Consider the following 13,396-nt stretch of genomic DNA (forward strand, 5'->3'; position numbering starts at 1 on the left):
GTAGCGTACATACGAACAGCACCTGGAGTACACACTTTTTCTAATCCCGTATCTGACACAACAACAGTATTTCCTATACCAGCTGCGCGGTCTATAAAACAAGCTCATCTGAGCTCGTGTTCAGAATAGCCGCTTCCTTTCTAAGTTCATATAAATATATGAAGATTTTATCTTTATGGCTATGATATAGTCATACACATAAAGAGTTAGAGAAGAAATGACTGTAACATTCTTGAGCAGGCAAGTCCACGAAACGGAGAAAAGACCATAACATACCAACCGATGGTATGAGTACCTCTTATGAACTTCAGGACATAACCATCAACATGACCATGAACTTCTGTGTGTACGATTTGAGGAAACTAGAGGATTCCCCGCGCGTTGCTGCGGGATTTTGTGGGGAGTTTTTTTTATTTTTTAAAGTATGCGTGCCTTGGATTCTACAAATATGTCTACCATCTAGAGAAGCAGTACATCAAGCAAAATAGTATCATAGTATGACTTGACACTAATCTATTGAATAAGTGTTAAACATTAGATGCCATGAATTAGGATGAGGAAAATATGTATTCTACCTATGTTGAATTTTTTCTCGAAGGGATGAACATATGCACCTTATGTCCAATTTGTTTTCATGCCTTGCATCACCTCATATAGAAATAGAAATTTATCCCAGACATGAACGAATATAAGATGATTTGGTACCTTCAATAAATATACCAGGATGCACTAACATGGTTGATATGATCTACTGATTGCAACTGGGAATAATATGAAAAATACAAATTCAGAATCCAAGATTTTTTTTTGAATCTGAGCACCAACACATTTGTATTGCCGCATCATGCATCATAATCATAATATTGTATCTCTTTACCATGCGCAGACTTCCAAAAAGAAGAGACTTAGCCTCCTCCAACACATAATTAGTATATATATGTAACTTAATAGTTTTCAGATAAGAATTGTGCGATCATGGAAAAGAACACGACTGGTGCATATGCATATCAAAACCAATTAAAAAGCGGGAAGCTTTGTTCCCGTCAACTAAAACATTAATATACATGAAAGTAGAAAACATAATAGCGCCACAAACTCTTGCCCGGTGACTCGAGAATCAGTAATGTCAAATCATGCTGAATTATAGGACAAACAATAATACATCAGATAAATTCACAATGCTAGATGGCTGGTAAAGATCTATGTATGTTTTTATTTTCTTGTCTGGTACAAAGAACTAAACATTGCTGCAGAGAAAACCAAGATGAACTTGCCTCCAAAAAAAAATATTATTGAAGTGCTCTTGTGCGACTCTATCAGATCCCATGTTGTACTGCCATGCCTTTTGGTAACGTGAATACTGAATGTGCACCTAAGATTTTTTCTGCAACCTGAACTTAAACTTAGTTTGCATATATGCATGCGAGTATCCATAAAAATGAATCACAGAGGTACATGAGATATACTGATGACAATATGACATACGCGGCAACAATAATCAAAGAGCCAACTGCAGGATATTGTGCTTGTAAAGCAGCAATACAGTACATAGGAATTAGGATTCAGACATCCATCCTGTTCATGGCGAGGGCACTGAAACAGGACGCGGTGAAGGCTCCAGATTCAGACATCCATCCTGTTCATGGCAATGACTGGACGACTGGGGATACAATATCATGTCCAACATGTTGACTTTCTGATGGCAAAACCTAACAGATCAAAAACTGAGTTCATGGCACATGGAGATGTCATATAGAAGGCGGGGAAGAGGAACAGACAATTCACTCTCGGTAGCTCGGATTTTGAAGAGATGAGGAGCTCGGATACCCAGTACTCTTGCTCGGATTTGACATGTGGATGTGGTGGAGAAGATGGAAAGGATGCAGCTGGACTGCTCAAGTGTGAGAGGCGAGAACAGATGCTATATAACCTGCGTTTGTTACTCTTGCTTGGAGAAGATGAAGAGGAAGGATGAAATTAATCGATGCATTCTCATATGTTCCATGCATTGAAACCAAAGAAGATGAAGCGGATGGGTAATCAATGGAGGATGCGAAGTGAATAAGCGGCGTGGAGTTGGAGGAGAGGAACAGTCCGTGGAGAAGACAAAGGTCATTCCTCTCAAAGAAGATGAAGCAAATTGTAATCAAGAGCTTGATGGCTTCAGGAGAGCTAAGTGTCAATTCAGCTCACGCATGAATGCCTTAAATATTTTGACAGTTTTTGGAGAGGAAAGGCCAATTACTAACCGATTATAATTATGGGGAGGATATGGGGCTCACGGTTAGAATATTTTGGGGTGACGTTCTATAGTGATAATTACCTGAAAACAAAACAAAGAATGACATGGAAAGCTGCTGACATGGCTGGTTGTGATTGCTTGAAGATGTTGGTGAGGTGGATATGTTGCATGTTGAGAGAATTCACCTTAGTGGGTTGCTCCTATTTAGTTATTATAGATTGCCCTAGCAACGCACAATTTCTCTGATACGTGTATGATTGGACAGGGAGGCTTCGGCAAAGTTTACAAGGTCACTCAGTTCACTTTTCCTTTAATAGTGCTAAAATTAACCAAATTTATTTGTTTATGTGAAAAATGTTTTTATTTTATTTTATAGGGAATGTTAGGTGGTAAGGAAATTGCTGCGAAGAGACTAAGTATGGATTCTCTACAAGGAACAAAAGAATTCAGAAACGAAGTAATTCTGATTGCAAAATTGCAACATAGAAACTTGGTTCAACTTCTTGGATACTGTGTTGAGGGAGCTGAAATGTTGCTGATATATGAGTATCTTCCTAATATGAGCTTAGATGCTACCCTTTTCGGTATTGTTCTAGAAACACACCATAATTTCATAATGCAAATTGGAGACATTTACCCTACATTAATTTATATCCACAGATGATTTGAAAAGAACAATGTTGGATTGGGAAACACGGTTTAGTATAATCAAAGGAGTTGCAAGGGGACTTCTTTACCTCCACCAAGATTCAAGATTGACCATAATCCACAGAGATCTCAAAGCTGCAAACGTTCTACTAGATGCAGAAATGAAACCGAAGATAGCGGATTTTGGTATGGCGAGGATCTTCAGGGATAACCAACAAAATGCAAATACACAACGCGTTGTTGGGACATAGTGAGTATCTGTTGAAAGAAAGTGAATGGTAAACTTTGAATAAATTCAACTCCCATTCGATATTAATGCGTGCAACTAAAATGATCATGTAGTGGCTACATGGCTCCTGAGTATGCAATGGATGGTGTCTTCTCTACCAAGTCTGACGTCTACAGTTTTGGTGTGTTACTACTAGAGGTTGTAACTGGTATAAGAAGAAGCTCTAGTGGTCAAATCATGGGATTCTCAAACCTCATAGTCTATGTGAGTACACAAATAACTTCTCCCAAGTTTATCAGTGTTACTTCAAGTTTCCAAAAATTATTTTTTAGAGTTGCAACAATTATAATATGATGGTCGTGATTACTACAGTCATGGAATATGTGGAAGGAAGGGAAGACAAAAGTATTGGCAGACTCATCTATCATGGATACTTGTTCAGAGGATGAAGTTTTGCTTTGCATCCATTTGGCACTCTTGTGTGTCCAGGAGAACCCTGATGACAGACCGCATATGTCATCTGTTGTGTTCGTCCTAGAGAACGGAAGCATTGCACTTTCAACCCCCGAACCCCCCACCAACTTTGCACGGCGCAACACTGAAATGGAGCAAGTCAGAGATGATATCCAACACTCCGTGAACAGTTTTACTCTTACCGAGATTCAGGGTCGATGAAACAAGGATCGAACACTATATATAAAAGTTGACTCAGCAAAACAGTCACGCAGCAAGGGAGTCATTATTATATTTATGTGTGTTTTTGTTTCGTTTGTTTTTGATCTTGATTGCATATTTTAGTTTGAAAAGAAACTTAAGAAATTGAGATACTCACAAAGGCAACCGGGACTTGAATAAAAAAACTACTTGATTAAAGTCACTTTGCATTAGAGACGTTTTTTATTCTTCCCTGTTGAAATAAATTGCCTACATCTTTCCATCAGCTCGGGCTTTTGGAATAGTTGGCTAGTGCATGCAATTCAATATGGTATCAGAGCAGGAGGTCCTCGGACCAAATCCTGGCCAACGCAAGAATTAAAAAAAAATATTGCGGCTCCCCAAACATGCGTCACAATAGGCCAAAGGGCAAAGACGTAGGGTGAGTGTTGAAATAAATTGCCTACATCTTTCCATCAGCTCGGGCTTTTGGAATAGTTGGCTAGTGCATGCAATCCAATATTCCCCAGTTTGATCTTTGTGTACACAATGACCCATGAGATGTAAACTCCGGACCTCTAAAACTTTGCAACAAAACGGCTATTTGCATTAAATGATGCACAGGTCGGGGCTCCCCATTTCTAAAAGAAGAGTCTATTACTAACACTAATATCTCCCTTTTTATATAGGGATTTCTATTTTCGTGCCCCTGGCTCCTTAGTTGTGCTCAGTTTTCCCCAGCCCCTTAGTTTTTCCTCAGTTTTCCCCAAAACCTTGTCTGAAACCCGCAGAAGGAGCTCGGACGGAAGGAATCCCGTTAGTTGACGTTGGTTGGTGCTGGCAAGTGGGGCCGCTGTTGGTGCCCCGCAGTGGACACGTCTTCACTTATCCAGATCATCGTGGGACCCATAACTTGTCCACGTTAAGTGCGCCGGACCCACAGCTTACCCAGGTGACCGTTGCAAAATGGGAGCCCGAGCCAGCCCTGCGCCCGTGCCCGTGCCATTGCTTCCCCTTTCTTTCCCCGCGCCCCATTGTTCTTCTTCTCCGCCAGCGGCAGCCCTTCTCCGGCAGGCGGGTGATGTCTAGTTTCTCTTCGACCTCCCGTTCTTCATGGCCGCAGTATGGACCCGTGCCTTTGACAAGATGCCCCGACCGCCCACGCCAGAGCCTCTGAAGCGGTCGATCTGTAAGACGGACGAGAACGGCAACCGTGGACGTGAGTTCCTTGCATGCGAGAGCTTGCCATATAGAGAGGGGGATAAGGTTAGATCTCGCTCCAATTTCTCTGTTTTCTCTCGATTTTCTTGCTATTCCATCGAATTTGGGATTTAGGGTTCCCGTTGTTGTTTTCAGATCCTGAAGAAATGCAGGCATTTCGAGTGGATCGATGTGTACGTTCAGAGGCTTCAATTGCAGGAATCAATTGGCGCTATTGGGGAGCGCAATTTGGGAGGGGGGACTTTCTGTAGAGAATGCGGCGGAGAGAGGAGCCGTTCCGATTATGCCTAATGCTCCCAATGTAGGACTGGTGGAAGTGAAGGGAGAACTGAAGAAAATGAACAAGCAGTTAAGGCAGCTGATCGAGTTGAAGAAGAAAGCTAATCTGATAGCTGGTTGTTTTTTCTGTTGTATAATTGCGATCGGACTCTTATCATTGCTCACCAGGCGCTAGAAGTTGTTACAAGGGATACCTTGTTACAAATTCATTATTCAGTTACATGTACTTGTAGTTGTTTTCATGGTTAGTGTGTGCATTCACCGAAATTACCAACTATATTGGAATGCTTTATGTATGCCTCATGTTTATACAAGGGATTCTTATCATTGCTCACCGAACTATATTAGTGTGTGCCGTTTCAAATTACCAAAACTATATGCCAAAACTATATCCCCTAAAAGAAAAAGGAAAGCGAAAGATAGTTGATAATTGTTAGAGGGGTGACAATAATGCATTCACCGAAATCCGCAAATATGTATGCCTCATGTTTATACCGAAATTATATCACTTTTGGGCCGTTTCAAATTACCGAAACTATATGCCAAAACTATATCCCCTAAAAGAAAAAGGAAAGCGAAACATAGTTGAGTTAGAGGGGTGAAAATAATGCATTCACCGAAATCCGCAAATATGTATGCCTCATGTTTATACCGAAATTATACCACTTTTGGGCCGTTTCAAATTACCGAAACTATATGCCAAAACTATATCCCCTAAAAGAAAAAGGAAAGCGAAAGATAGTTGATAATTGTTAGGGGGGTGACAATAATGCATTCACCGAAATCCGCAAATATGTATGCCTCATGTTTATACCAAAATTATACCACTTTTGGGCCGTTTCAAATTACTAAAACTATATGCCAAAACTATATCCCCTAAAAGAAAAAGGAAAGCGAAAGCCAAAACTATATCCACCGACAGAGAGAGAGGGGTGGCCACGAAGAGAGAGAGAGAGGGGTGGCCACGAAGAGACGGGGAGGGGTATACTGCCCGTTAGATCAGTTGATCAACGGTTCGTGGAGTCGATCCGTGTGACAACGGCTCAACCAATCAGGATAAGTTTGGGCTTCTGAGAGCATTTGTGACAGAACTTGAGGGCAAAACTGAGTAGTACTAACAATCCAAGGGCACATAAATAGTAAATAGACTAAGGGATTCAAACAAAAAGAATTACAAAATGAAAAATGCATGTTTTGTTCAATATAATTCATATTGGGATACATCAAATTATTTGCAATTCAAATATACATGAGTGTGACAATTATGGCATCATTTAGACAAACTATGTTTTTGGGGAAGATGTTTTGCAAAGGGGTTTGAGTGGAAAACCATGCATCTTCATAGCTACACTAGTGATTCTGAGAAGTGGCAATTTGTGGTAAAACTTGATTTATATATTTTTGTTAAGGTTTTCTTGGTGGCAGGTTGCGTAGGAAGACTCCATGAGTAGGTGCCACCATGTTTTTATTTTTTTGAATTTTTTTGCGCATGAAATGCCTCAGTTAGATATGTTAATCTCATTTGTTGACTCTCTGTTGACTAGCTACTTGAGGGTAAAACTGAGTATATTGCACTTGCCAGTCTAAGTACTCAAGGGGAAAACTGAGTACAGATAAAATTTCTGTATAAGGCCCGAGGTTATAACTGAGTACACCAAACGTCCCAGGGTTAGACTCGTGTCGCGGTGCACGCTGCAGCCGTGCATAGCGGACGCGTGTTGCGGTACACGCCACCTTCGTCTTTATAGAGCCCTTTTCCTCTCCCTCGACGCACGTTCTCACTGCAACCGCCTCTCCTGTCCCATCATCTTCTCCACAACCGAAGAAAAACCCCGAAGAAAACCGCCGGCGATGGAGAAGAATGAGATGCCCATTGTCGGCGCATCAGCCGCCGGCGCATCGGCCACTGCCCCCGTCCAGGCCCCTGTCGCTGCTTCCAACGTAGCAGTCGGCGCATCAGCCGCCGGCGCATCGGCCGCCGCCACCGTCCAGGCCCCCGTCTAGGCCCCCGTCGCTTGGGACCTGTACGAACCAGTGCCGTACGTCGCGCCGGAGAACCCCTACGACACCAGCATCGTCGACGACGAGCCGGAGGTAACCCTTTGCTCCCTTGTTCTTATCCCATTTCAATCCATTTGTGTTAGATCTAGCATTATTAGGGTTCGTCTGTTCCTAGTTCAATCCATTTGTGTTAGATCTAGCGTTATTAGGGTGCGTCTGTTCCTAGTTCAATCCTTTTGTGTTAGATCTTGCGTTATTAGTGCTTGTGATTTGCTTTTGTTTAAGATTTGTGCCGATGATGATGAATATTTGGGCACAAATTGATTCGAGGTTTGGTCGATAAACAATTGGTGTGTTCAAATTTGTTGTGCATGATCTTTGGTTTATCGACTCAAATCCTGGATATAAGTGTGTCCAATGTAACCGAGGCTACCTCTTTTTTCGAGCCCATATTATCATGCATGATCTTTGTTCACTCTCTGTTCCATCATCGTTGCAACTGACTCCATGTTTTTTGCACGATCTTTGGTGCTACGTGACAGGTGCAGAGCAGCGACGTCGACAGCGACGACGAGTCCTTCCACACCAAGACTCGTCACGTCCTCAGGAGGCTGCAGTCCGGCCATTACGATGGCCCCTTTGCTCGAGGCATTTACAAGTGCCCCTTCTGCAACAGGAAGCTCCGCGCCACCGACTTCAACTGCCTGGTGAACCATGCTGAATCCATTGGCAGATGCGGCGCTAGAGTTGGAACGACGGTGAACGTGCATGCGTTCATGGCCAAACACAAAGCACTTGGGATTCACCTGCGCAACCTCCAGGCGAGTCACAGGCGCAACCTAGAGGCGTTGAACATGCCTACTGCACTCTCTGTATGTGACTGCTCTATCTGTAGAGCAGCTTAAATTCATGTAAAATGTAGCTTATGTTGTAGGGTTCTATCGGTACTACTGTTGGATCTGTCGTGAATATATCTATGCTATGTTGGTTGCTCTATGCAAGCTTATCCTATATTTTCTCTGGATTTGTGCCCTAGATTTTCTACATGATTTGGTAAAAACGAATGCATAAAGAAATGAATGGCGTTAAAAAACAGAAGGAGAAGCTGCTCTAGATTTGCTACCAATTTGGGCTATCAAATAGGAATGAGATCGAGCGAGAGAGAGGAAAAAGGTACATTGAAAACTGCTAATCTGGGCGAAAGAGACAGAAACCACTCGTGCCCACATCCCGGACCCACACGGCTCCACACGCTACGGCCCCACACGGCCACACAAACATGGTCTCGTCCTGTCCCACGCGGTTCCTTCCTACTAGCCCCACACGACGCGACCCCACAAACAACACGACCCCACTCGTCAGCACGGAACGGTCAACTTAACGGATTCCTGCCGTCGGAGCTGCTTCTGCGGGTTTCAAACAAGGACTTGGGGAAAACTGAGGAAAAACTAAGGAGCTGGGGAAAACTGAGCACAACTAAGGAACCGAGGGCACGAAAATAGAAATCCCTTTTATATATACACTTTGCATCTAATTTTTTTCACTTTGCCCAGAATTTTGTCACAAACTCCCACAAAAAAATCAAACGAGTGTTATCGCCTGGTCAATGGCAATGCCCCTTATGCTGATGTGTGAGGCCGCATAGGGTTGGGACCACGTCTCGCTCACCTCAGTGTTCCTAGATAAAATTGGAAACAAATCAGAGCACATTTCTCTTTTTCTCACTAATTAACCTCGTGTCTCTCTTGGATACTGTGGCGTCCTGAGGTATTTCATTATCTGTACAAATATCAACTTGGTCCACTTGAAAGGCATCATTTTCATCGAACACCACACTACAAGAATCAACTACAATCCCGGAGGCTTTATCATAGATTCGATACGTGTGGGATTCGGTACCGTAACCAAAAAAATATACTATCCAATGCTTTGGATTCAAATTTAGACAAACATACACCCTTGATTTTATAGAAACACTTACAATCGAACACCTTGAAGTAGGAAATATCAGGCTTGTGTCTGGAGAGAATTTCATATCGAGTCTTGTTCAAGCATTTGCAGAGATGGAGCCGGTTAGATGAATGACATGCGGTGGAGATGTCCTCGGCCCAAAAGTTGAATGGAGATTAAAACTCCGCCAAGATAAACCCTGTCATATCCATAAGCGTCTGGTTCTTCCTTTCTGCAACACCATTTTGTTGAGGGTGTATGCAGCGGAATATTGATGTCTTATCCCCTCGTCACTAAGAAAACCATTAAGAGCGTAGTTTTTGAACTCATAGCCATTTTCACTTCTTATTGCCAATATAGGAATTTGTGTTACGTTGCACTTCGGTGGCAAAGCCGATGAAGGTTTGTTAACTCTCATTCTTCAACTTGAAGAAATAAACCCACATATCTTTTATGTCTAAATAGCAATCCCCCACTACAAGAATTATATGCAATTTCGTGCAGCCACGTCATCCTATTTAACCACGTTACATTTTTCCGGCGATTTGGTGCATCAAGTTCAGCATATTACAGTACTTCTCTTAATCTGATGTTCTGTCCCAAGAATATATATGATATATATTGTCTTCCCCGCAGATCTCTATGTTCCCTGATCCAACTGCTTGCCTCTACACCTTCATCTCCTCCTCTCCAACGCCCATCTTCTTCTCCACTCATGAATTGCATTGATGGATTCCACCTTTTCTCTTCATCTTCTCCAAACTGCAGTAGTTGATGGAATAGGTGTATCTCCTTCTCCCTCCTTTAAATACTACTAGACTGGCTTCCCCCATCATCTCCACCATAGCTGACAATCAAGTGAATTAATCAATGACGTAGCAAATCTTCACAGGAGTAGTACAACTATCAGGTGCTCATTAATTAGCACAACTACCGGGTACTCACGCTAGCAATTGGTACTCGCAAGGAGCAGGCCCCGTACACGATTTTTTCAAGAAAACGAAAAGAAGCACTCGGTCAAGCTCACGGGAGTTTCCAAGCAAAGGACAAGAGAAAGAGATAGACCTGCTCGTCAATTGGCGCCGCTCGTGGGGAACCTAGGCGTTGTAATCATGAATTCGGCGGCTCCTTCTTCACCAAGCAAGAACTCAATGATTATTGGTGGCGGGATCTGTTTTGGCTCCATCCACTACAACATTCTCGGGTTTCGCTGACGATTTTACTTCGTCGGCAAATGTCCAAAAACCGTCATAGAGACGTGCTGCTGATGGTTTTGGAATTCCGTGGGCAACCTCGCGTCACAGATGGCCTGGCTGGCGGTTTGGCTTGCCCGTCATGGATCCATTATGGTTTGCGCTGGCCGAAAGCCCACCCGGCCCAGTCCGCTGGGATGGCATTGGCCGTCACGGATTGTTGTCCCCTCGATCGGATCCTTGGGGGAAAGTATGTAAGTTCAATGATTGTGATGTGAGTTGTGTCGCATGACATCATACTTGTCGTCTAGCTGACCACTCAGGACGAACCTGCTGCTACCACATGGCCATGTAGAGTATATTTCAAAGGTTTACATGTGTCTACACTAGGGCTATTGGCATGTCGACATGTGGCTACTTGCAATTCAAACACGTGGTGGTAGGATAAATCCATAGTAGCTAGTGTGGTTGTTAGTAAGATCACGCTAGCTGATAGATTGAAATTTTGTGATGCTTTTGCCTATATGATCATGGATGCTTATGTTGCTTAGCTTATGTTCAGTACTTGTCTTGCAATGGTATGTTCACTACCGTGTTTCTTATGCTCTGTCTTGGTACAAGTACAATTGGTATGTGGTCTACTATGGGAGAATGCCAGGAGTATACAGTTCGTGGAAGAAGTTTGGGCCTCTTGTGATGGGCGAGAACAACCTTCACCAAGGCTACAAGACTAGGTAAAAGGCAGAAGAAGCTTACTCCCAGTTCTTATCGCAACAGTCAGGCTACTATGTGATTCTGCAGGTTGAGGTTCATGGAGCTCCACCAAAGATCGTAGGTCATGATGAAGGCAGTAGCCTGAAGAAGTTGATCATCGTCATCCTCGACCTCGTGGTCTGGATCTTGTATTTGATGTGGTCATAAGCTTGTCGACCTCGTGGTCTGGATTTTATATTTGATGCGGTCATAAGTTTGTGTTATCGCTTGTAATACCTTAAGCTCTAAACTCGTTGATGGTAACATTACCAAAGTGTGTGCAAAGTTACGATATTGAGTCATTGAGACTTATACGAGCTGCTAAACATTGTGTGGTGTATCAACGAAGCCGAAAAATATAATTTGTGGCCTACCAATTAGTCTCTCCTTTACTTCTCCGCTGGTGCCACTAGTGCACAACATATCCTAAACTCTGTTTCTCCTGGTACAACTTCCAGCATCCAGCCGAGCAACCAATCACATCCCACTAGTGGAAAACAGGGCTTCCGTGGGAGCCTTTTGTTAACCACTGAGAAGCAGAACAAAAATAAATTCGACGTAAGCAATAACATTCACAACTTTATTTATTATCATCAATATTTCGTTATCAAGACTGATATAGTCATACTCATCTCATTTTCGTATATAGGTCGACTTCATGCGGGACGGACTCCAACCAAAGGAACACGCACTAGGAATCGCGGAGGAACCGGCGGGACTTTTGGTTAGAGAAGTAATAAACAACAAAGGCTTGTTTAGTCCAGATAGTTGTTCTACCTCCAAATAGACGGTCGTTAGTACCGTTTGTCGATCGTGAGCTCCATGTATATATGTAGGGAACCTACGAATATGTGTAAGGGGAATCGACTTCTGCTTCCAATATTTGTTTGATCGATCTATATATATATATAATGAATGAATGTGTACAACTTCTAGTAGCGTACAAATATATGCAACTTTTATTTTCGGACGAAAAAAATGAAATAACAGGCGGTCGGTGGCGGGGGGGAGGGGTGCTGCACCCCTCAAACCCTAAAGCAGAAGCGTTGTGCGCGCGCCACGTAGAGGGCCTTTTGTCGCGGGTGGTAATACCGCCCGCGACAAAAGGGCCTGTGCCTTGCGCGCCCCGCGGCTGCCACGTGGTGGACCTTATGTCGCGGGTCGTAAGTGACCCGGGATAAAAGGCCACCCTTTTATCGCGCCTTGCTTGTCGCGGCTGGCCGCCCGCGACAAAAGGCCCTAACCACCCGGATCAAAAGGCCTGTTTTTCACTAGTGTCCTTACTGGTCAGAATCCGGAGAGCCCCGCGCAACGCAGAGTGTCACATGCGAACGTTGTGGCTCGCTACAACAAAATTAACAGCTCGTCTTCTGCAACAAACGGATTGCCCTTTTCTCCACCAAAGAGGGATGATGCTAAGAAAGAGTATGATGTCTCTTCTCGCTAGCAGCTGCTGCTAGCGAGAAAGCAGCTGCTGGATGTTTTCGTCCCAACATCTCCCATTCTCATGACTAACATGAAGAAAAAGAGTCACACCGCATTGCCAAAACAAACTAGTCATATAGCTCTATACACATTGCTCATACAACTATTTGACACCTTATATAATATGGTCTGAAGAAACAAATGAAAGTACGAATAGATGTCGCTGTCAAACAAGCAAGTGTTTGGTACGCTTTCACTAACACATGGCCATTACTTTCAAGCTGGAGCATGTGAGTGTGTCTTTCACGAGATAGTATATCAGCACATGTTTCGAACACAACCATGCAAGCAATAGAGCAAAGCACCTGCACGGATCATGAGTTTATACATCACACAATAGTACTCTTCTGGGAATATACCAGAGTGTTTTGTAGGAATTTAAGCACAACAAACAATAAGCACATCAACAAAATGACATGATAGACATTTCAGATCTGCAAACTTCAAGCAGCAGCTACAGCGGGAGGAGGGAAGAGGGTTATGTCCACATTGTCGTGAACACCCTGCAGAAGCAGTTCACTATCGTAGGTGACAAATTTCCTCTTCTTGGCGGCCCGCAAGGTGCCAACTAATGCTTCAAATATGTTCGTGCATCGGTCATCATTGAAGAGGACACCAAACTTTACCTGCAAACCACAATACTTCAATTATACAAGTTTCGCATCCTTTGTATGTTCACGAATGCAGGAAAGCTAAACTACAAATTTACTGGTGGATAAGTTTCTTTAGTTCATGTAAAAT

The 13,396-nt window shown here is 43.1% G+C and overlaps 1 protein-coding gene across 1 annotated transcript; it reads left to right on the plus strand.

The window, feature by feature from the left end:
* Positions 1-2,362: 2,362 nt before the first annotated feature.
* On the plus strand, positions 2,363-11,338 carry LOC124697009 (putative cysteine-rich receptor-like protein kinase 20). The gene is made up of 7 exons (XM_047229655.1): positions 2,363-2,392; positions 2,508-2,531; positions 2,619-2,826; positions 2,903-3,140; positions 3,233-3,383; positions 3,492-3,731; positions 11,219-11,338. Exons 1-7 carry the CDS (start codon positions 2,363-2,365, stop codon positions 11,336-11,338), a joined length of 1,011 nt encoding a protein of 336 aa, XP_047085611.1.
* The last annotated feature ends 2,058 nt before the right edge of the window (positions 11,339-13,396 follow it).

The sequence above is a fragment of the Lolium rigidum genome, chromosome 3 (assembly GCF_022539505.1).
Source record: "Lolium rigidum isolate FL_2022 chromosome 3, APGP_CSIRO_Lrig_0.1, whole genome shotgun sequence".
Classification (NCBI taxonomy): Eukaryota; Viridiplantae; Streptophyta; class Magnoliopsida; order Poales; family Poaceae; genus Lolium; species Lolium rigidum.